This window comes from Hippoglossus stenolepis, chromosome 12 (assembly GCF_022539355.2).
Source record: "Hippoglossus stenolepis isolate QCI-W04-F060 chromosome 12, HSTE1.2, whole genome shotgun sequence".
Lineage (NCBI taxonomy): Eukaryota > Metazoa > Chordata > Actinopteri > Pleuronectiformes > Pleuronectidae > Hippoglossus > Hippoglossus stenolepis.
In genome coordinates, this window is record NC_061494.1 from 780523 (window position 1) to 803383 (window position 22861).

The 22861-nt window shown below is 40.0% G+C and overlaps 1 protein-coding gene across 2 annotated transcripts; it reads left to right on the top strand.

The window, feature by feature from the left end:
* The first annotated feature begins 5539 nt into the window (after positions 1–5539).
* On the top strand, positions 5540–22847 carry si:ch211-51a6.2 (neurotrypsin). Of its 2 annotated transcripts, XM_035173204.2 has the most exons (15): positions 5540–5915; positions 6094–6155; positions 9082–9121; positions 10930–11172; positions 12401–12539; positions 14128–14303; positions 14752–14899; positions 16120–16295; positions 16826–16967; positions 17435–17649; positions 17790–17931; positions 19205–19483; positions 19894–20016; positions 20368–20648; positions 21149–22847. In XM_035173204.2, the coding sequence occupies exons 4-15, from the start codon at positions 11040–11042 to the stop codon at positions 21466–21468; spliced, it is 2274 nt and encodes a 757-aa protein (XP_035029095.1). In that variant the 5' UTR covers positions 5540–5915; positions 6094–6155; positions 9082–9121; positions 10930–11039; the 3' UTR covers positions 21469–22847. The 2 variants fall into 2 exon arrangements, with proteins under 2 accessions (XP_035029095.1, XP_035029094.1); XM_035173203.2 differs by lacking the exon at positions 6094–6155.
* Positions 22848–22861: the final 14 nt, after the last annotated feature.

Consider the following 22861-nt stretch of genomic DNA (forward strand, 5'->3'; position numbering starts at 1 on the left):
CGGGAACTTATCACTGAACACTTAAATGCCTCATTGCTCTTGTGGAAGCTGAGACTGCTGGTAAACAGATGCTGACCTAAAATGTGCCTCTCACTCAGACAGTGTTACACAGACCGTTACCTGTAAGCAAAGGTTAGTGTAGATGATGCAGAACTTTCTGGATACAGTAGATTTAAACATTTTTTTTTTTAAACAAACCATAAATCGGTGCCTTTTATGCTCTGCCTGTGTCCCAGGGCCATAATATATATTCACTAATGTCAAGCATAAGTTTTGAGTCTGTGGTGTGGTCACACGCATGTGACAAAATATAGTATTCTCCAAAAACTATGTAGATCTGTTTTCAAACACAAACTCTGGAGGATTGTCTGCAGAACTGGGTCTGGACCTTCTCCCTAGTTTGCCTTTCATACATGAACAAGAGATGTTGGAGGAGATTTTCTGCTTAGATGCATTCACAACAACACAGACATCTCTGTAGCATTCAGGTGCATCCGACAGAGACGGGATTTAATGTTTAATTTCACTGCAGAAATTTTTGATTACACCACATCGACGCCACCAAAAGGTGTCTTTACATATTCCTTGGTGTCTTCTATGTGTTTGGGTCCACTTTTTCATCATGAAATATTTGTTTTGTTTTTCTTTTTTTCAGTATTGCGTCTGTTGAATGTTAGAAATCTTACTACACAACCACTCGCTCGTCTGGAATCCTCCGGAGGATCTCCATGTATTATCGCATCAACTCACTCGCACATCTCTTGGACTTCTAACAAGGAGGCTGGCTGGAGAAAGTCTGGATGCAATCTGCAAAGAAGGGGGTGTTAACAGCTGGAGAAAAGCAAAAAATGGTCGTAGTAAATGTATTACATTATATGTAAAACATTGTCAGTGACAATTCCCTATGAATGTGGTCCATGGTTGGATAACAAGCCTTAATCTACTCACCATAATACCAGCATTCCGGACATTGGACAGTGCATCACTTTTTGTCAATCAAAAGGTCAATTGATTTATTATTTTGCTGATGGGTATCTATGCTATATGAGACTTGACAGCTGATTGTCAAACCAGCAACTTCAATGCAAGAAGCCTCCACATTCACACCAAGACACAGGCACAATGTTTGTTCTACCTGCCATCGGGACATTTCTTGAAATGAAGAGCTGTTGATCTGTCAGAAGCACCAACCCTGTGCATAGTGGGCAACCTACTCTGCCCCCTGAGCCACATCTCACACATGACAGGACTCGTTCAGAAGACATCAATCATTTCACAGGCTGAGTTATGTCATCTAAAACAGTGGAATGAATCAGACTTTTCCTCTGAGAGTCTCTAATAAATGTAAATATGCTCATAACACAGGTTTGATCTTTAAAGGTTCATTGTGCAAGATTTAGGTGAAAGGGATCTATTGGCAGAAATTGAATATAAAACAATCTTAGTGATGTTTTCACTAGTGTGTTTCATCTAAATTGTACAAATTGTTTTCTTTACCCTAAAATGGGCCCTTTATATTTAAACACTTAATATTGCACTTCTGTCCGTCCCTGGAGAGGGATCCCTCACATGTGGCTCTCTCTGAGGTTTCTACCTTCTTTTTACCCTGTTAAAAGGTTTTTTAGTAGTTTTTCCTGACTCTTGTTGAGGGTTAAGGGCAGAGGATGTCACACCTTGTTAAAGACCTATGAGACAAATTGTGATTTGTGAATATGGGCTATACAAATAGAATTTGATTGATTGATATTTACATCAGGAGGGTTCCTCTCTATGGAGGCCACCATGTTTTTTACAGTACAAACCAGTACTGGACAAACCTACACCTTTTGAGTTTTTATGACAACTGAAGGCTCCCACAGGTTCTCTTTCATGTGGGGAGGGTGAGGTGAGGGGTATTCAGCTGCAACATGAAACTCCACCAATAGATTCTCTGCTCAGCAACATAAAGTGTGAATTGGTTACTACTACCTAATTACTAGTATTACAAGTACTGATACATTTATACATGTTCAAAATGTTTCATCATATGTAATATTTAATCATTTATATGTTGCATCGTTATATATATGAAACTAACTGATCATATATTAAAAAGGTCGGTATCAACACAAGCAACACTAAAACAATTCAGTGATCTTTAGGTCATGTTTGATTGATTAACTTTGTGAAAGAATTAGGCAAAAATGTCCCCCTGCTTCCATTCTTTGTTCTGAACTTGGTTAGATTGCACATACTTAGTTCAAACAGCATATCACTCATCTCCTCTGACTGGAAAGAAGCTTGTTTGAAGTTAAACTTTTGCTTCGATGTTTCATGCTATTTTAACAACCTTCCCTTTCTAATTCTTTCCTGTGTTTCCCAGTTTCACACTATCTTTAATAGGACGTAGTTTGTCTCTTTGGTTTCATGTTTTGTCTGAAGCACAGGAAGGATTTTGTGCAATGTTTGTGTTTTTGTTGTGTGCCTTTTATCTGCCCGTCATTAAAGAACCATTTCCTACCCTGCTTATCACCTTCTCCCAAATGTCTAGACCACAGAGGAAACTACTCCATAGCCCGGAGCAATCATCACTCACTTACTCTTACATGCATACGTCCTCAGCCTGCATATTTACTCTTTCATATTAAACTGATATATAAGTATGAGATAACAGTAGCTGATGAATATCTCCCAGAATGAAAAATCTAAATCCACACTACCCATAACAAATAGTTAGATGAAATTTGAGAGACACCATTAATATTCTTTCTATTAATTTGGCCTGAGGTTTGCATCAAAGGAAAGGCCATGGTGCTGCACATATCAAACATGTTATCTCAATATTAAAACATTTACTATATTTGCTCAAAATAATAAAACTGATACCATGCAAAAATCACAAACATGGTTCATAGTCCCAAACCTCCAATCCCTCCAACCCAGCATGGACACACCAAACCTCTAAAGAAGTACACAGTCAGACGCCATGAACGGGAGAAAAGCAACATGATATTAATCATTAATTATACTGATGTGATTTTTTTTAATCTGTGAAACATTCTTGGCAAACAGTAACCTGAGTTCTGTGGAAGTCTCTACATCTTCTGACATGTTGGCCAGTTGTGCAACATTATGTCATTATTATGTCACCACCACACCCAGTAAAAGTATTTTAAAAATCTATTTCATTAGATATTTATCTACATTAAAACAACATATGGATCCTGAATCTACCCCTTTATCCATATCCAAGTTAAGGGTTCTACCTTGGGTCACGCTCCACCCCTCCACAAAATTTCATGGAAATTGATTCAGTTGTCTGTGAGTAATCCTGCTAACTAACAAACACATTATCTCCTTGGGAGAGGCTACAAGACAAGAAGCTTTTAAACATCATCTCAGATCCTCGAGATATGCTCTGTTTTTGTTTGTCCTAATCCTTGTTGAGATTTCATTGATGAAAGTTCTCAGCTGTTTCACTGGGATCTGGGTAAAATGCTTTAAACATCTGAGGCTTCTGCCCCAAGAGGCACTGTAAAGATTTCAGATGTTACAATTAAGATTGAGCTTTATTATCGTCTCTTTGTGAGAGCTTACCAGGGAAAACATCAGTGTCTTAAAAGTAACCCATTGAAATCCTGCCTATAATTGCCTTGCACGACTATCTTGATCTCATCCTCTGAGATCTTTGGTCAATGTGACAGTCTTGGTTGAGGATTATAAATTCAACAGTAACGGACCACATCTTCCTCCCCACAGTTGAATCAACAACTCTCAAAAATAGATTCAGTACAAAGTGGCACCTAATGAGGGAGGATTCTGTTAGGGTTTGCAGTACTCTGTCTATTTCCTTTTGTTTTCGCCGGGGTTCTCCCCTTCCCGTATCAGATCACATGGAATCTGATACTTTCAAATCAGATTTGGGCCACTTTCATATGTGGTTCTAAATCAGATACAGATCAGATTTTTTCTAAATGCGACCTCTGACTGAACAGCCATGTGACCCGTATTGGAATTTTACATCACTCTATATCGACAGCTCTCATAATTTTGCGAAGGGGCGGGTGGGAGTCAATCAGCTAAAACAAACATGGAAGACAGATGCGGCGGAGGTACTCATTGGAGGGACAGTGAAGTTTTAGAGATTATAAGTACTTGGGGTGGCACATCTGTACAAGCAAAACTTGGGGGGGTCGTAACGTAACCGGTCTCTGTTTGAAAGCATATCAAGTGAAAAATGTAACCGTAAACGCTCACATCTTTTGCCTCCATGTTCCTTACAAACTTCTTCTCCTTGTTTAATTCCGTACACAGTGTGCTTCGTTTGACGTCTTGTTGTTCTTCTGTGCATGCGGACCACATCAGGGCCATGACCAGTTCACATTGGAGTCTGATACTGGCCACATTTTAAAAGATAATGTGAACAGCAACATCAAAATCGGGTCAAGAAAAAGATCTGAATTGAGCACTAAGGCTTGTAGTGTGAACGTAGGGCAAATCTCTACCTTCTTACCAAACTACTCACTCACTTGCAGTCCATCAACTCTGATTGTCATCTACTGCCTGTCGGCAGGTTCCCTTTGTCCAGCCATTCACTAGCCCCAGTCCCCTGCTCAACCATTTACCTGCAAACTGTACAATAAATGGTTAAACCTGTATTCTGTGTTCTTTGTCTACATTGTGGGTCCAGTCCTTTTTGAGCATCAAACTTAATAGATTTATTAGTTTTAGCCAGGTTTACCTACTAACATCACTGACTGTGCATCAAGATACGGACTTTATTCTGTTTTACATGTTTGAAGTTCTTGGCTTGGGCAGGATGTCATGTCTGTTCAATTCAAAAGTCTTAAGTATAATTGTAGTCATGAGTCATGGATGACACAGATAAAGTCAAGTTGAGAGTTGTTGTAGTTCATGTTACGATTGTTTCATCTTGTCCACTCCAGTCTAAATTCAACTTTTCACTGCATGGGCTTAGTTTTCTTTATTAGACCAAGATGATCCTTTCAAGTGTGTTCTGCATCTGTTCCTCAGCAGCATAACTTAAACTAATATTCCTCTTGTTGTTCACATCTCATGTGATCTTCAAGGACCTCTGGGCTTTTCTGTACTCTGACAGCCAAATGATATTTCCCTGTTATTTAATTGGCACTTTAAGATTGACTGTTGTAAGATTTAAATTTTGAATTATTTAGATCTAAACAAGGCGTCTAATGCCAATCATAAAGGTAATATACTAAGTATTGTGTGTCTCATTTTTGTTATCTCTTAAGGACCTTTTCACCAGTAGACCTCATGGGGGCAAGTGAGCAAATGCCTAATGAGGCATTTAAGGTTGTGTGTGTGTGTGTGTGTGTGTGTGTGTGTGTGTGTGTGTGTGTGTGTGTGTCAAAGACAGAGAGAGAGGGGGAGAGAGAGAGAGAGAGGGGGGGGAGAGAGAGAAAGGGAGAGACACAGAGTGAGAGACAGAGAGGGAGGGACACAGAGAGACAGAGAGAGAGGAGAGAGAGAGAGAGAGGGGGAGGGAGGGAGAGAGAGAGAAAGAAAGGAGAGACACAGAGTGAGAGTGAGAGACAGAGAGGGAGGGACACAGAGAGACAGAGAGGGAGAGACAGAGACAGAAAGAGAGTGAGAGACAGAGAGAGAGTGAGAGACAGAGAGAGAGGCGGCAGAGCGTCATTTTTAGCTCGGGCTAGCTCGGGTTGGGTGTCTGGAGCTGAATTTAGACTGGATCTCCGCCGCTGTCTGAGTGTTTTCACTTTGTTATCGCCCGCACCGGAGAGCTTGTCAGAGACGAGCAGAGGGCGGGGAGAGGAGCTGAAGGTGTGTGTGGAAGGTGTGGAGGAGATGGTTCCTTCTGCAGGATGAACCGGAGGAAAGTCATGCCCGGGGTTGTCCCCTGCTGTCTGTTCATGCTCCTGTCTGTGTCTGTCGAGGTAAGCAGGCTGCTGCCACCCACCAGCCTATATAAAGCTGATGTTTACGATATGTCATTTAGCCTGGCTTGGTCACGTTTGGCTGTCACGGAGGATCTGCGCCCATGTGCTTCAGTTCCATAGGCTGCAGTGAACTGGAGAAGTGACTCTGTAATTTCACAACCCTTCTCCTGACCAGAACACTGGGAGCCGTCTGATAGAAAACAGAGGGGGAAGTGACAACACTCTCAGACACTTTGTGTTAAGTATTTCTTTAAAAGCACTGTTGATTTCCAGAGACATAAAGCCACCTGAGTTCATCACAATTACTGAACAAACATTATAACATTTTAAAAGATATATATATATATATATATATATATATATATATACCAGATGCAAGCCTGTGCATGTACAACCATTTCATAGCTTTACATGTTCAACTGAGCTGCTGTCTATCCTGACACTAGGCTGTGCTTATATATTATCAATTCCACTGTCTTCATTTTACCAAACTGTTTCCTTCCAGGATCCGTTAGATAGAAAAGTGCATGTCCGTTAACATTCAAGTAAACTAACACAATTCCGCACAACTCACAGCAATTTGATCCCTCAATATGAGTGGATAGTTAAGACATTTATGACAGTGCTGTCAAGTGAAAGATGTGGAAACTTTAGTCCAAAGCTATTACAGCTAAAGGCTAAAAAGGAAGAGGGAACATCAGGAATGCTTGGAACTATTTTTTCATCTAGCCCTTGCCTCACCTTTCTCTCCTTGAAAAAACATATTTCCCATAGAATTTACCACAAATAAAAATAGATCACCTTAGAGTTTGCCAAACAACCTGTATGTGTGTATATATATATATATATATATATATATATATATATATATATATATATATAGAGTCCTACAAAAGTACCTCCAGCAGGCTAACTGTGTGCATGTTTCTGACTAAACTATCAGAGGCACTCATGAGGGTGGCATGAGGGCCTGACGTCCTCTAGTGGGACCTGTGCTCACAGCCCAGCACCGTGCAGCTCGATTGACATTCGCCAGAGAACACCAGAATTGGCTGGTCCACCACTGGCTCCCCGTTCTCTTCACAGATAATAGCAGGTTCACACTGAGCACATTTGACAGGCTTGAAAGAGTCTGGAGACGCCATGGTGATCATTATGCTGCCTGTAACATCATCCAGCATGACCGGTTTGGTGGTGGGTCAGTGATGGTCTGGGGAGGCATATCCTTGGAGGGTTGCGAAGACCTCCATGTCATAGCCAACGGTACCCTGACTGCTGTTAGGTACCAGGATGAGCGATTGTCAGACCTTACGCTGGTGCAGTGGGCCCTGTGTTCCTACTGGTGCAGGACCATCCCCGGCCTCATGTGGCCAGAGTGTATAGGCAGTTCCTGGATGATGAAGGCATTGATGCCATTGACTGGCCCTCACGATGCTGCAGACTGTCCAGGATCTCACTGATGCCTTGATCCAGGTCTGGTGGGAGGAGATCCCCCAGGACACCATCTGCCGACTCATCATGAGCATGCCCAGACGTTGTCGGGAGTGCATACAGGCACTCCTGAGTCACATTATGAGTTGCCGTAATGAAATTCATGCAAGTTGGATCAGGCTGTGATTTCAGCCTATACTTTGATGTACTTCATTGTATATTTTTCTGTTTAAGTTTAATTTTATTTAATTAAATCACCCTCAAGTTAAAGTATGAGTGTATGAGTGTATGTATGTGTGTGAATTGATGTCTGTAAGATTTTTCTAAAGGGTTCACTGTCAGCTTTAAGATAAGGTAAGGTAAGGTGTACTTTATTGTCCCATAGAGAAACTTGTCTTGGGCTCCAAACCACTGGATACAACACGTATCACAATACACATACACACAAATACATAGGTCCAAAACGTATCACGATACACATAAACACACAAGTACATACATTGTACACGTAGAACCCTACACATACATCCTACATTTAGACATGTTGAGTGTAAATCAGTGGTAGGCAGTGGTGTCAGTAAATAGACCATATAAAAAGGACAGTAGTCAAAATAAAAACATAAATAGATAAATCTTTATCCTATGATCTTCATTACTGTTTAAATGAGCCGTACAAGCTTAGACTTTTGACTGTGCTGACAAATTACCATACCATTTTTGAAAACCCTATCTCTCTAAGATAGTTTGATAGAACAGGAACGTAAGATTGCTACACCGTTGAGTCTGAACCTTCTCAAGAAATACATTGAGAGAAAAGGCTTTCAACATGAACATGCATTAGGAGACCTGATTTATGGCTGTGTTGTGAAACAGGGATGTGTCTTGATCTTCAGGTATCCACATCTCTACCAGGTGAACAACAGCCTCAAATTCAACAAATTCAAAGTAAAGCTCAGAGTCAGTCATGGTTCATTTACTGTATCTACGGTGCTGCAGTACAAAGAAAAAATAACAAATGTCCAGGTCTGTTTGCTTTATATCAGCGGGTCAAAGTCTGCTTTCATTTCAATTTATATCATCACTGTAGATAAGTGTGAAAGTGAATCACCACAGTTTAACAGCTCTCTTGGGTGGGGCTTGTTAAAATGAGGGACTTGCACAAGAAACTACCATGACATGGTGAACCTAAATTAAGACCCATCCACCCTACCCCCCAAAAAACGAAAGAAAAAAAAATACGATCTTCATTGAGCTGAAACCTCAAAAGTGTTTTCTAGGCAGATTCAACTGGTGGGAGACCCCCATGGGTAAACTGAAAACACACTGGAGAGATAATGTACATCGTCTGGCCTGGCAGTGGTTCATGGATGGATTTCTACCAATAGATAAATAAAAGAGTGATTATAAGTGTGAGCATTGAGGAGTGGCAAATCAGCTTTGTGAAAGAAACCATCATTCAAACTTCTATACATTAACTCAAACTGCCTCAGGAATATAGTTCAGGAGCAGCTGACATCAGCAGATATTTAACAGACAAGTTTAAGAGGAAGTAAGCTTACATTATATGGGCTCTGTGTTCCTGAGTACCTAAGATGAAGTTGGTTAATGGCACGAACGTAGCGTAAAAGCATTTCAGTGCTAGTGCCATGTGTATACAGTTCAGGAGTTATTAGGAAATGTATACATTGCTTGACTTAAACTATATTGATTTTATGATGTATTTATTCCACAGGTCTCTGATGGGGGAATCTTGAATGTTATCCAGCATGCAGGTATGGGTTATCGCAAAGTGTGTGTGTGTGTGTGTGTGTGTGTGTGTGTGTGTGTGTGTGTGTGTGTGTGTGTGTGTGTGTGTGTGTGTGTGTGTGTGTGTGTGTGTGTGTGTGTGTGTGTGTGTGTGTGTGTGTGTGTGTGTGTGTGTGTGTGTGTGTGTGTGTGTGTGTTTTGAGGGAATGAAAACAGCTCCTTGAACTTCATTGAAATGCATGATTCGTGATTACCGTTAAGTTATTACTTGGCAGCAAAACACAACATGTAGGACTATTCATCTGATCAAGGCTAACCTATTGACAAAGTTGACCAATTCCACTTGCACTCCATGATGGTCTAAAGTTTATCATTCCCCAATTTATATATCTTGCATTTTTGAGGCATTTAGGAACAGAACTTCGCACCAGTGTTCATATTAGTAAATTCTTGAACTAATATCACAATTGGGCGTGGTGTGTTAGCTTGTTTGCTCCCCTAATAGTGTTTAGCATTGGTTAAAAAGACCTTGATGAAGCTTTATTGTGAGAATTGTGTTTTCCTCGGATCAGTCAAAACAAACTTTATCAATACAGCACCTTTCAAATAATTGAAATGCAAGTCAAAGTGCATTGTAATTGATTGACAAAACATAGGTTGTTAAAAAGGAAATTAATTGAGTTGCCCTGGTGGCGACGTATCACCATGAACAAGGACATTGTTGTTGATGTGCTATGAATGATCACAAACTCACAAAACATGGCACACATGTCAGAAGTGGTGTCAATTTATAGATGATCTGGTTCTCAGCATAGGTTATGGCAAAATGGTTCAATAGACTTCAAAACAATTTCAGCAATGTATCCTCTCCTGGTATGGTTTACCCTGGATGTTGAAAATTGGTAGACATGTGTATCATATTTAGAGCAACAAAAAAGCCACATGGAGCCATACCATAAACACAACAGGAAATCATCCATGTCAAAGTTATCCTGTAATTTTACTGTCTTTTTTTGGCTATTTACAGTCGTTGTAATTTAACAAAATTCAGAGAATTAATCAGATAAATTTCAAATTAAGTCAGTGTAAGCTGATTACCAAGTGTCTGAATTTGATTGAGAAGTGTGTCTTTGGTGGCCTGTTGAATTTTGATGGTTTACCATTAAACAGGAAGTTGTTTTAACTCAAATATACGTTTTTTTTAATCGGCCCCAAACATCACGTTTCTTTTCACTTTGACATTACATTTTTCTTTTCTGATATTCAATGTTCAATAATCGTTGCTACATCAATCAGATTGAATGCTGTGCATCATTTAATAGGTATGCATTTAGACAAACCTGTGAATATATAAGTCACTGGTTGAGAGGTATTTTGGATGCTAACAGTGTTCTAATTCTCCAACCGGTCAAGCCATAAATACTATATAATAATCCTATAACTTAATCAGACCGTTTAATCTAGTAATAGTAGTGAAAAAGTACTAAGTCTTTCACTTAGGTAAAAATCCATCCATCCATCACTTAAGCTTAAGAAAACTGTATAGTTTACTCATAATCAAAAGAGCAAAGGCACTCACACAGTAAGAAAATAATAATAATAATAATAATAAATATATCCTTAACCAGACTTAAACACAATGTATTATATCTACTCTATTCTAATTGTGTGATCATTCTGTTTTATTTCCCTTTGGATATCAGGTATATATTTGTCTTGTCTATGTTTTTAATAATTCTGTCTTTGTAACTTAAAGCTTATTCTTTAGTTACTCTTATGTAATTTGATTTAGTAAATAAAGACTTTATGACTCAGTGATGGTCTGTTTCTGCAGCACCACTCTCCTGTTCACAAGGCTTTGAAGAACTGGGATACTACAATGGTTCAGTTTCCCACACGGACACAGGCTACCCCTGCCTGAAGTGGACAGACTTCCCAGACTACATGCACCAGTACCCGAACCGAGGCCTTGGAGACCACAACTTATGCCGAAACCCAGACCAAGAGGCCAACGCCTGGTGTTTCTTCAGACAGAGCTCTGGTGCCATCGGCTGGGCTTACTGTGACTGCCATCAGGGTGAGCTGAAGGAGGGCTCCAGGTATCTGTGGATGGATTAATGCTGTTGTCTATCTCCAGATGATTACCTATTGGAGCAAAAATGGTTAGAGATCTAGGTCAACAAAAATATGCTCTGAAAAACACAGTTTCCAAGCTAATATTGAAAAGAAAATGATTTCCCATATGATGATGATTTGGAGGCTGTGGCTCAGGAGGAAGAGTGGGTCGTCCACTTAAAAAAATTAAGTCATGCATTAAAAAAATGCCCTTTTCAGTATCTCTCCATCCTATATAGAACTAAAGACATGACTATCGTGACACAGCTGATGTCTCATCTCAGAATGAGGCTTCCACAATGTGTCAACCACAGACAAGGACCCAGCTAAGACACAGCGACAGAGCCTGCCCAACTATGCCTGACAGTAATTTGGACCAATGTAACTTTCACTCCTATTTGAAACACTATGTGTGGAAGTGGCACCAGTTAGTGAGAGCTGTAGATACAGAGCTACTGCACCTGTAGAGGGAAGGTTATAATGTTGGTTCAGGGTGGTTGAGTGAAGCTCATGCATACCTCAATCCATTCTAGCGTACAGGGAAGACAGGGCAGGAACAAGTGACCTTTTACCCTGAAGGGTTGAAGGGGGCTGGTTGTCTGTAGGAAAGTAGATTGATGTTCAGTATTTTGGGTTTTCTTTTTCTATCTTGTCCGTACTGGCATGTGATCTAGTAGCACGAAATAGGTTATGGGTTATTACCTTTTGGGCAGAATAGTTTTATTTACTTGAATTTTAATTTTATTATTGTTTGTTTTGTTCTTTTTACTTTTAGGTTTACTTTTAATGATGTCAGTGTACTGCCCTGTTAGTGATAGCTGGGAGGTGAGGAGGTTAAAGCAGGCAACTTATAATTATACTTACATATTTACAAGTTGTAATGCTGGACTTAACACACACACACTGTACCAGGACACACACGCACACACAGTACCAGAGCTCTGGGACCGTTACACTTCTATAGTCACCTATTTGTTGTGACAGCTTCGAGAACTCTAGCCTACAGTTTCCTCTTAGCATGGCTACATTGTGTTGTGGCTCTCTCAGAGCTGCCATATACAACCCTCCTTTCTGCCAGCATCAATGACCATCATTAAAAAAGTACCAAAACAAAATTGTATCTTTACTATGATTTTATCTCTGTATTGGAACAGGTTTACATGCAGAGATTCTTCCTGTGTCATCTGCAGGTGCAGCCAGATTGGTGGGTGGATCATCAAGCAACAATGGGCGTCTGGAGGTCTACCTGAATGGCCAGTGGGGGGCAGTATGTGACACACATTGGACCAACCGTGACGCCAGTGTCATATGCAGACAGCTGGGACTGGGGTGAGGTTCTCATTGAGCCAGAGAGGCTTCTGTCTCTCCTTTGCAGATTGGGTTGTTTTGCAGGCTTTTGTTGAAAATACTGTTGTAAACATATTGCCAGTAGATACAGCATAGGCTCCCTGATCCCTCTCACATCATGGTGTCGGAGGCTACAGAACTTGACCTGCTTGTGCTCTCTCCAAGTGGTGGGGATGGGGTAGAGATCACTGAGAGTACAACAATATGAGACAAATAGAAGAAAGTCTCAGTTGCAGTGACAAGAAAAACTAAGTAAACCCTTTGAAATTACCAGCATTTATGTATATGCTTGTCTAAAAATATTCGACTGATCTTCGTCTAAGTGACCAAAATAAATAACTCACAATCTCTTTTAACTAATAACACACAAATTATTGAATTGTTTTTGTCCACATTGAGTGCATCACTCAAATATTCAAAATGTAGGTTGGAAAAAGTATGTGAACCCTGATTGTAATGACTTCAGCAAACGCTAATAGGAGTCAGTAGTTAACAAACCTAAAGTCCCATCAATGAAACAAGGTTGGAGGTGTGGTTTAAAAACACTTTGACCTATAAGAACCAATCAAACACTTTGAGCTTGCTATTCACAAGAAGTATCTGGTGAATTCGGAAGACCAACAATCAATAGGTGATTTGCATAAGTGAGAAAAGGTTTACAAAGTCAAAGACTTCATATCCATCAGTCCATGGAAGGAGGCTTCATGATATGGAGCTGCTTTGCTGCCTCTGGGCCTGGACAGTTCACCATTATCGAGGAGAAAATTAATTCCCAAGTTTATTAATGCATCCTCGAGGATAAAGAGTGACTGTGCGCCAACTCAAGCTCAGTAGAAATTAGGTGATTCAGCAGGACAATGACCCTAAACGTTGAAGTAAAGCCACTACAGACTTGCTTGAAAATTCAAATCTGCCTTTTTGAGTGGCCCAGTCAGAGCCCAGACCTTTACCCAATAAAGATAATGTGGAATGACCTCAGGAGAGCTGTTCACACTAGACACCCTAAGAATATTCCGGAAACTGAAGCAGTACCGTAAGGAAGAATGGTCAAAAGTCCCTCCTAAACGTTCTGCAGGTCTGGGCAGCAGCTACCACAAGCAAATGCTTGTGGTAGCTGCTGCCAACTGAGGTTCGACCAGCTATTAAATCGAAGGGTTCATTCACACCAGCACTGTGAATGTTTGATGGTGGTGTTTAACAAAGACATGAACAATTATAATTGTTTGTTTGTTATTAGCTTAAGCACAATTTGTCTGTCTATTATTATTACTCACTGTATCTGCTGCTTTTCATTTGCACACTACCATCTACCATCTAAATCTCTTCAATCTCTACTGCTGCTTGTGATTCAGGGAAGACACAAGGAGGGCACCAGGATAGAACTGCTGTCATATATATCTACTGTGTGACATAGCCACAGATTACAAAATGAAACTAGACACTGCATTTTCTATTTTTCATTGCAATTTGTGGTCATTTTTCATTGGCCTTGTATGATGTTTGCTTTGGTAGAAGCCTGAAAGTGTTTTTAAAAGAAGCGTGCGTCTCTGTGTGCTTGCTGTCCATGCAGTGAGATTGGTACAGCCCTGCAGGACTCCTACTTTGGTCCAGGATCCATCTTCCATTATGAGCGTCTGGGTTGCCGTGGTAATGAGAATTCCCTACTGGAGTGCCGGAGCAGGAAGTTTGTCACCAGTGACTGCACACATGGCCGTGAGGCAGGGGTGGTGTGTGCTAAACCTGAGGGTGAGACTATGTGCTGTCCCAGACTCATTAGAGTTAGCACATGAACATTCCAGCAGTACATCTCCACAGTTCACTGCTGAGAACTTACTTTTGTCATCATCGTACATCATGCACACACAACTAAACAGACATGAGGACAGACAACCAGGATTATTCTTATAATAAATTCCAACCAGATCAGTATTTGCTGTGACCACCTTTTGCCTTTTTACAACACTAGTTCTCCTTGCTGCACCTGTTGGCATGTAGGTTGTTCCCTGATGGACTGTGTGATTGACAAGAAGCAAAACATCTCAAGTGCTTCAAACCATTCCACAGTGCTGTAGCAGACTAAAATACAAAGACAAACACATGCCAGGGACTCAGGCACTGAAATCCTTCCAGAAACAACACCATATATAAATGTGTTTCGTTTAGCTCAGTTAATATTATACCTTTTGTTTCTCAGGAACTGGCTTCCCTTTGAGGCTGGTTGGAGACCTGGAGGACTTTGAGGGCCGTGTCGAGGTGTACCATGATGGCATTTGGGGAACTATTTGCGATCACCAATGGGATGACACTGATGCTGAGGTGGTGTGCAGGCAGTTGAACCTGGGGTAAGAAATAACTGCTGTTCAACTGCAACACAAAAAATATTAGATCAAACTCCTGTGGCATGCACCCTACTGGCATCTCCTTTAATCTAAATCGTTGCCAGTGTTCATCTAAATAAGAGCCTGACATATTACAGACATATTGGTATATCCATTTGACGATAGGAAAACTTATATTCTACATAATAAACAACACACGATCAAAAATTACGTTCAAAAACACAAGGCTTTGTATTAAAATATGACCATACAAATCAGATAGGGAATTAGAATTAAAGGCCACAGCAAGACTGCATTTCAAAGAGTAGTCTATTTGTCTGACATCCAGCTCCTGAAGAAAGCACTGGTTATTTTTTTTTACCTGGCAGGGGTTCTTGTTGGCCCACCAAGTTACGACAGTAATATACTACATATAGACTGTTGAGCTCCATTATAAGCAAAGCATTATTCCAATCAAAATTTCACTTAGGTAAAACAGAATAACTATATGAGCAATTACTGGGGAATTATCATATTACTCAGAGAGAGAATCTCTCCCACTAAAATGGATTGTGCATAATTCTTAAACCACGGCTGTGTTCTAAAGAACATTTAGCTGTTTCACCAGGCTGCATTGTTGTGATGTGAGATGTGACAAAGTTTGGATGCCCTACTGTTCCTGCAGATCAGACAAAGTTCTGATATTCAGTCTTTTTATAGCACACAGTATGTTTAAAAATGAGTGTACAGATATTCAGTGGAGGTCATGTGGATTTGAAGGTGGTTTTACATCATTACTTTCTTTGACATTGTCTGGCATTAAAAAAAAGAATGTGACTGACATGAACCATAACCTCAAACAATTGTGAGGTGTATTGCCAGAAAATTGTTAAATCCTAAATCCTGTTTTCTATTTCAAACAGCCAAATCTAAGACGCTGAAATATTTTGGTGTGGTGTTTTTTAACTACCAAACCAAGCAGTAACACTGCTGCTGTTTTGAAGTCATTCATTATGTCATTCAAACCACTATATTTCATACCTATCATGCTATTTTTCCAAATGTTCTTTGATTGATTTTTTCAATATACACACTATACATACTATAGGTCCACCAGGATATTATAATATTGTAAACTATAATGTGTGTTATATATGTTGGCACAAATAACATTAATTCTCATGTTTTGATAAAGAAAACTTAGATTATTCTCTTGGGTGGTGTTTGTTTGTCCTGGCATACAGGGGTGTGGCCAAAGCACGGACATGGCCCCACTTTGACCAGAGGTTTGAGCCCATCTTGCTTAATGAAGTCCAGTGTACAGGTAATGAGCTTTCTCTGGAGGAGTGTCCTTACAACTGGGAGCAACAAAACTGTGACCACATGGAAGTTGCAGGGGTGACCTGCAACCCATACACAGGTCAGAGCCAGCAATGAAAAAATACACAAACTCAAACATTCATATTAGACAACACTGTAGTCATTACTGTGGGAATTAACTGACCTATACTTAAACCAACATGACGAAGAGTACGAGAAGAAAAGCATAAAAATAGCAACATTTCTACTTTAGTTATTTTTGCAGAAATCCTTTAAGAACCGGAATCACTGTGATATCTAGGCATGCTAAATCAAAGGCAGTTTGACTTGCTGTGCATTCATTACATCAGTATCTATCTAGCATTGTGCAGCCACTGGCATGTGTGTAGATCTAGTTGTGTTTTTCTGGACACGACTTCAACACTATGACAGGGATGACCTGAGACCTCCATTACTCTTTTAAATAATCTGTCTTGAATTGTATACTTCTGTCCTCAAAAATTACCTGAGGAGTCAACCAGTCTGTGTTGGGCCATGCATGCACTTTTTGCTGTTTGTTAATTACCAAACCTACACATGTTATGTCCAGGAGTCCTCACTCCTTCAGCAAATTTGGGTGTGTGGTTGTAGAGGGTGCAGTCCGACTGGTGGGAGGAGACAAACACTGGAAGGGTCGTGTGGAGATTTACCACCAGGGAGAATGGGGCTCTGTATGTGATGACAACTGGAGCGAGCTCAACGCCCAGGTAGTGTGTAGACAGCTGGGCTTCAGGTCAGTGCATCAATATGTCTGAGTCACAACATGTTTTTGCCTTAATTTAAAAAGACTGAAAAAGATTGAACATTGACAACTGCTACACTTCATCATTGCTACTCACCATGATGAGGAGCATAGATTAGATTGTGACCCATAAGCTTAGCTAAACAAAACAGACTTTAAAAGTCACACAACCACATACTTTATTCACCAATCTTGTAAGACAGTAATGCTGCAGGGTTTCCACCAAAGTTCATAAACTGGTTGTCAGTGGTTCTGCACCACCAATATGAATATTAATATGTTCATGTTCATAGGATAGAAATTTATTGAAACTGCATCTGCAAAATACAGTAAACAATTTCTATTGTTACGCATCAGTAATTTCTGCAACCTACATTGAAAATGTTTTGTTACCTTATTCTTTACAACCTTAAAGCAACTTTCCATATAAAGACACTGAACTGTGGTCATGTCTGCAGGGGCCTCGGGGAAGTGGCCCCTGATGAGGTGTATGAAGAAGGTCGCGGGCTGATCCTGCTGGACGACGTGCGGTGTCAGGGATCAGAGGCCACTTTACTGGCATGTACCCACTCTGAGTGGGGCCAGCATGACTGCTCCCACAGTGAAGATGTAGGAGTCAGCTGTGAAAGAGGGGGTGATGCCAATGAGATACCTGGCCCATTGCCTCCTGGTGGTAAGTGCACACATAGCTACTCCGCATATGATATTGGTGTATTCCCTGATGACGGCCAATTCACATTAGGACAAGACCTGCAAGCATCTGAAAATCGAATGGCACTATTGTTATATTTTTCCTGTAATGTTTGATTTCAGGTCCACTGGTGCGTTTGGTTGATGGAGAGAGCAGGAAGGAGGGTAGAGTGGAGGTCTTCATTAATAACCAGTGGGGAAGCGTGTGTGATGATGGCTGGAATGATGTCAGTGCAGCTGTTGTTTGCAGACAGCTGGGATTCACGTGAGTATGAACACTATTTATACTATTTTAGTCTCATCAATAACACCCACTACAAAAACATCAAAATGTCCAGAAATCCCCCGGCTCCTGTCAGACATATTACTGCTCGTGTCTGGACCAGCTGAAGACAGGAATACAGACAATTAGAGTAATCTAACTGGAATGTAATTGAAGCATGGATTAAAGTTTTCATATTGTGTGCAAATTAAAATTATATTTTTGGGGGGAGAAGGGAGCCAGATTTGATCACAGGTGAGACAACAGTTAAAAGCTTGTTGTCAGAGATACCACTAAGATTTCTGCAGAAATAGGAAAGAGAACCCAAGTGTTGAGAAATGCAATCAGTCTAAGTGTCTGATTCTGAGTTTAAGTTTACAAAAATTCAAACATTTGCAGGATTGTATTTTTCTTTATTTTTTATGTTGTTGGAATCAGAAGAGAAATACATATGTGACTCATCATAGAAATGGAAACTGATATGGTGCTTATTCGTCTTATACCTATTCTTGTTCTTGTTCTTATTATTGTTGTGGTTGGTGTAAAGTTTAGGATAAGCACTGTAATCCTTTAATATACTATTAACTCAGTGATGTGTCTGTTAGGACAGATGACCATGGACCTTTCCATTATTTTAATTGGGATGAATTTGGAATGGTTTCTAACAAAAGTAGAAAAACATACAGAATACTATTGAAAATATACAATCCTTCCTTCATGAAGAGACCTAACAAATAAAGACAGCCTAACTTAAATGTTGTCAAATCTACAACTAAAGAAAAAAATATTACTTAGACGTCAATACAATTATCAAAAATACAAATCAAACAAGAGAAATTCACATTGGTCATGTGCACAGTCCAAACTTGAAATGATGAGGCCTCCACCATGCAGCCAGCCAGGTATCAGTTCAGTACAACCAGCTATTTATCAGCTTGCCAGCCAGATCAATTCAATTTATTTTATTTGTATTTCACCAAATGTAACGTTCATTTTCTTTACATAGTAAGGTCTCCACCTTACAATATTATAGAGAAACCCTCTTAATTGGAAGAAATATCTAGATCCAGACTCAATGTTGGCAGCCATCTGCCTCGACCGGATCAACAGATGAACACACTGTAGTTCACAGTGGGGAAGCATTCTTTATTAAAGGTAAATTAAATTGTGAATTAAACATGGTGGAGGTTTGTGCAATCACAGTAGAACATTTTTTAAAATGTATTAATCGAACAAAAAGAAACAAATAATAATGATACTGTTTGTGTGTTGTCAGGGGCAAAGCTAAGGCACGATCCATGGCGTACTTTGGTGAGGGTAAAGGTCCTATCCATCTGGATAATGTTCGATGTTCTGGCACTGAGGCTTCCTTAGAGCAGTGTACAGCTGTGGGTCAAGATAGCCATGACTGTCGCCACAGTGAAGATGCAGGCGTCATTTGTGACTACACCCTGGATCCTGTGGGTGATGGTGCTGTGGCAATACAGACCTGTGGCCTGAGACTCAATAATCAGCGTCGTCGACGCAGAATCATAGGAGGAGATAAGGCACTGAGGTTAGTTAGCATACACTTACAACACTCATCAGTAATTAGTAACTCTTAGAAACATGAAAAAGACAACAACTAATAGTTTGATTTATGACTGGTTTAGGGTTGGGGTACACAAAGTCGTGACAGGATCAGAGTTTTGGTCAGTCCTCAGCTTCTGATGTACCCTCTTAGGGTTTTGGTCAAAGTCAGGTTTAAGTTAGGGTTGGGATGGTGTGAGGCACTTGATGATCATGATGATGATGATGATGATGATGATGATGATGATGATGATGGTAGAGGTTAAGGTAATTATGAGTGTCAAGTACAAGTGTGTGGGGCGTGTATTTGTATTGTCTGCCTGACGAGGAATTGTGCAGCTTTTCAGGTCAGCATCATCCCTATAACAGAACTGTTTTGTGTGTATGTGATTTAAGGGGTGAATGGCCATGGCAGGCGTCTCTGTGGCTCCGGTCTCAGTCTAAAGGTAATCACCCCCTGTGTGGAGCATCACTCATCAATGCCTGCTGGGTGGTGACTGCTGCCCACTGCTTCAAGAGGTAAGAGACAGCTCCCTCTACTGAAACATTACACAACTGTAAACACTCCTTTTCCAACAATACATAAAAAATTAAATCTGTAAAGTTTTGAATTTAGAATTTCAACATAACATTTATTAGAAATAATCCATAAAGCTGGTGTTTTCCAGTATATATATAATATATATATATATATATATATAATGTACATTGCACTCTCTCTTCACCTGACCAGTAGTCACAGTCAAGATGGGGAGGGAGCTTGTGTCGGTAGTAAAACAGTTTGTGGTTCATGCCTATAATCTAGTATTGTACATTAAATGATGGATATTCATTAAGACAATAATTTAACCTTTTTCTTTGCTCCTTCAGATTTGGAATAGATCCAACCCGCTACGTGTTACGCCTGGGTGACTACCACACTGAGGAACAGGATGACTTTGAACGTACCTTGTCCCCTGAACGCATTGTCATCCACAGAAAGTACCACAGTCAGGACTGGGAGTATGACATTGCCCTGCTGAGGCTCAAAGGCACAGAGGGCAACTGTGTGGCATTCAACCCTCACACTAGTGCAGTGTGTCTGCCAGAGCCAGGTAACAAGTGGGAGAAGAGGCCTGCTGCCTGTGTGATCACAGGGTGGGGCCTAACAGGTAACTGCATCCATTGAGTGATTTTCCATCTGTTTGTCTTACGAGAGGATTTCATCACAGAGTAACCAAAAATATGTGAAGTAATACTTATTTATCTTACTCACGATACAAACAAGCCCAGGGTCAGATGAACAGATTAATGAACACTTAATTATATCCATCCAGTACACACTGAGATGTTTATTGATATACTGATTTGCAACAGCAAATAGATTTTAAACAATTTGAAAAAAATGGTCATGATCAGGAAAGATTGCTGGTCATAATTAAACATAAAAAGAAAAGTTAAACTTTCAATAACTAAATCAAAAAATTGCCAATATATAAACATGCAGGTTATAAGATCAGTTATCTTATTTTTAAAAGTCTGCATGTGGTCACTGCATTAACAAACAGTGTCTTGTTTTTTAATTTTGTTATTGCTATGTATTAAATAAAAGGGTGTACATATAAATAACAGCCTTGACAGTTAACTTCTTCTGTCTGCTTCCTACTGTCAGACTCAGAGTACTCCAGGACCCTGCTCCAGGCCTGGGTACCCCTGCTTCCAGCTTGGAAGTGTAAGAAGCGATACGGTGATCGCTTTACTAGCCGAATGCTGTGTGCCGGGAGCCTGTCAGAGCGCCATCGTGTGGACAGTTGCCAGGGTGACAGTGGGGGTCCTCTGGTTTGCCAGGGGCAGGGAGGCCGTTGGGTGCTAACAGGTGTCATCTCCTGGGGTCAAGGCTGTGGTAATCCCTCCTTCCCTGGGGTGTACACTCGTGTTAGTAGGTTCCTGAGATGGATTGATAAAGTCATCAACAAACCCTTCAAGAATTAATGATGGAGAATTACACTTGGTTATCCAGTGTAATCGAGTGGCTTCAGGGCTTGAAGCAGATGGTCTGTATTGGTCAGGATGTAGCCTGCTGATAATTGCCCCTGTGTTGTGCCTCCTGAACTTCTATGCTAAGAAACATTACTTCAAAAAGCATGTAATTAACAATGTATAGTACTCACAGTGTGACTTGGTGCCATATTAATAGACAGTAAACCAGTGATCTGCATACAGCAAGTGGTAAAAGGTTGTTATAGATTTGACAATTATCAGAAACTGCTATATGTTTCTTGCTCCTCTTCATTGTTAATTCCTCACTTAACAGTGCTAGTCATACTGCTTCGCTTTGCTCTCAACAGCAGTTCCTATTGTTAAGGCAAGTGGAAATGTGTATGTTCTAACCCTAAGACATATTATCATACAGATATGTGGCAATTCAATTCCAATCTGGTAACTAAGAGCCAACTGGACCCATGAATACCTTTACTGGGTATATATGACTCTGATTAATAGTGCTCCACTAAGCCTGCCATGTGGAATTGTTTAATAACCTTGCACTATGAAGCATTGGGTTACTTGTGAATGAAAATTGAATGGAGGGCCAGAGCCAGTGAAAGAAAGACAGAAATGGAGAAAAAACAAATGCCTTTGAAAAGTATCTAGAATAGTATTGGAATGAATTTGTTCAAACAGATTATATTTATTTAATATTCTTAACATTCCATGTGTATGTACCTGAACCTACACATTTCAAATCATTATTTATCTTTTCACTGTTATTCTAACATTAATTACAATCTATAGAATAAGTTTGGTGTCAACCACTAAACAGTAAAAAGTGTTTAGTATAGTATAGTAGTCCTTGGGCCCTGGATCTCACAAACCCACAAAAGCCTGGACTGTTAATTTGTTTGTGGTCATTTGTTTGGGGTCAACTGTTACTGTGTTTGGGGATATGTGAATATGTATATTATTGAGCGATATGGTAAGGGCCTACAGCTGGGTCCTGCTTCATCACCTGACCTGAGGGATGTCTAGAGAAAGACCCTGTGGAAAACCTATAACATTCAGCTCATATTGTGCCTACTTTCAATAATGTTGAATTAAATTGTCTTTATTTTGAAATACTGTTTGCAATGCACAGGAACAACTTTAATATACTTCAGTTATGTGTTGTGTTCTGCATTCGCAAATGCAATTTTCATTTTTCTTATCATATTAATTTATTTGGAAAAACCATCAATGTTGACATTCAAATATGAGACTATAGAGAAATTTAAACATTGCTGTAATTGATTATGCTGCTGGGGTATTTATTAATAATGAAAATATGATGTGTTGTAGCCACAGGACTCTTAAAAGCTGCTTAGTCTCTTTTCTAACTTGAGCCTTTGTT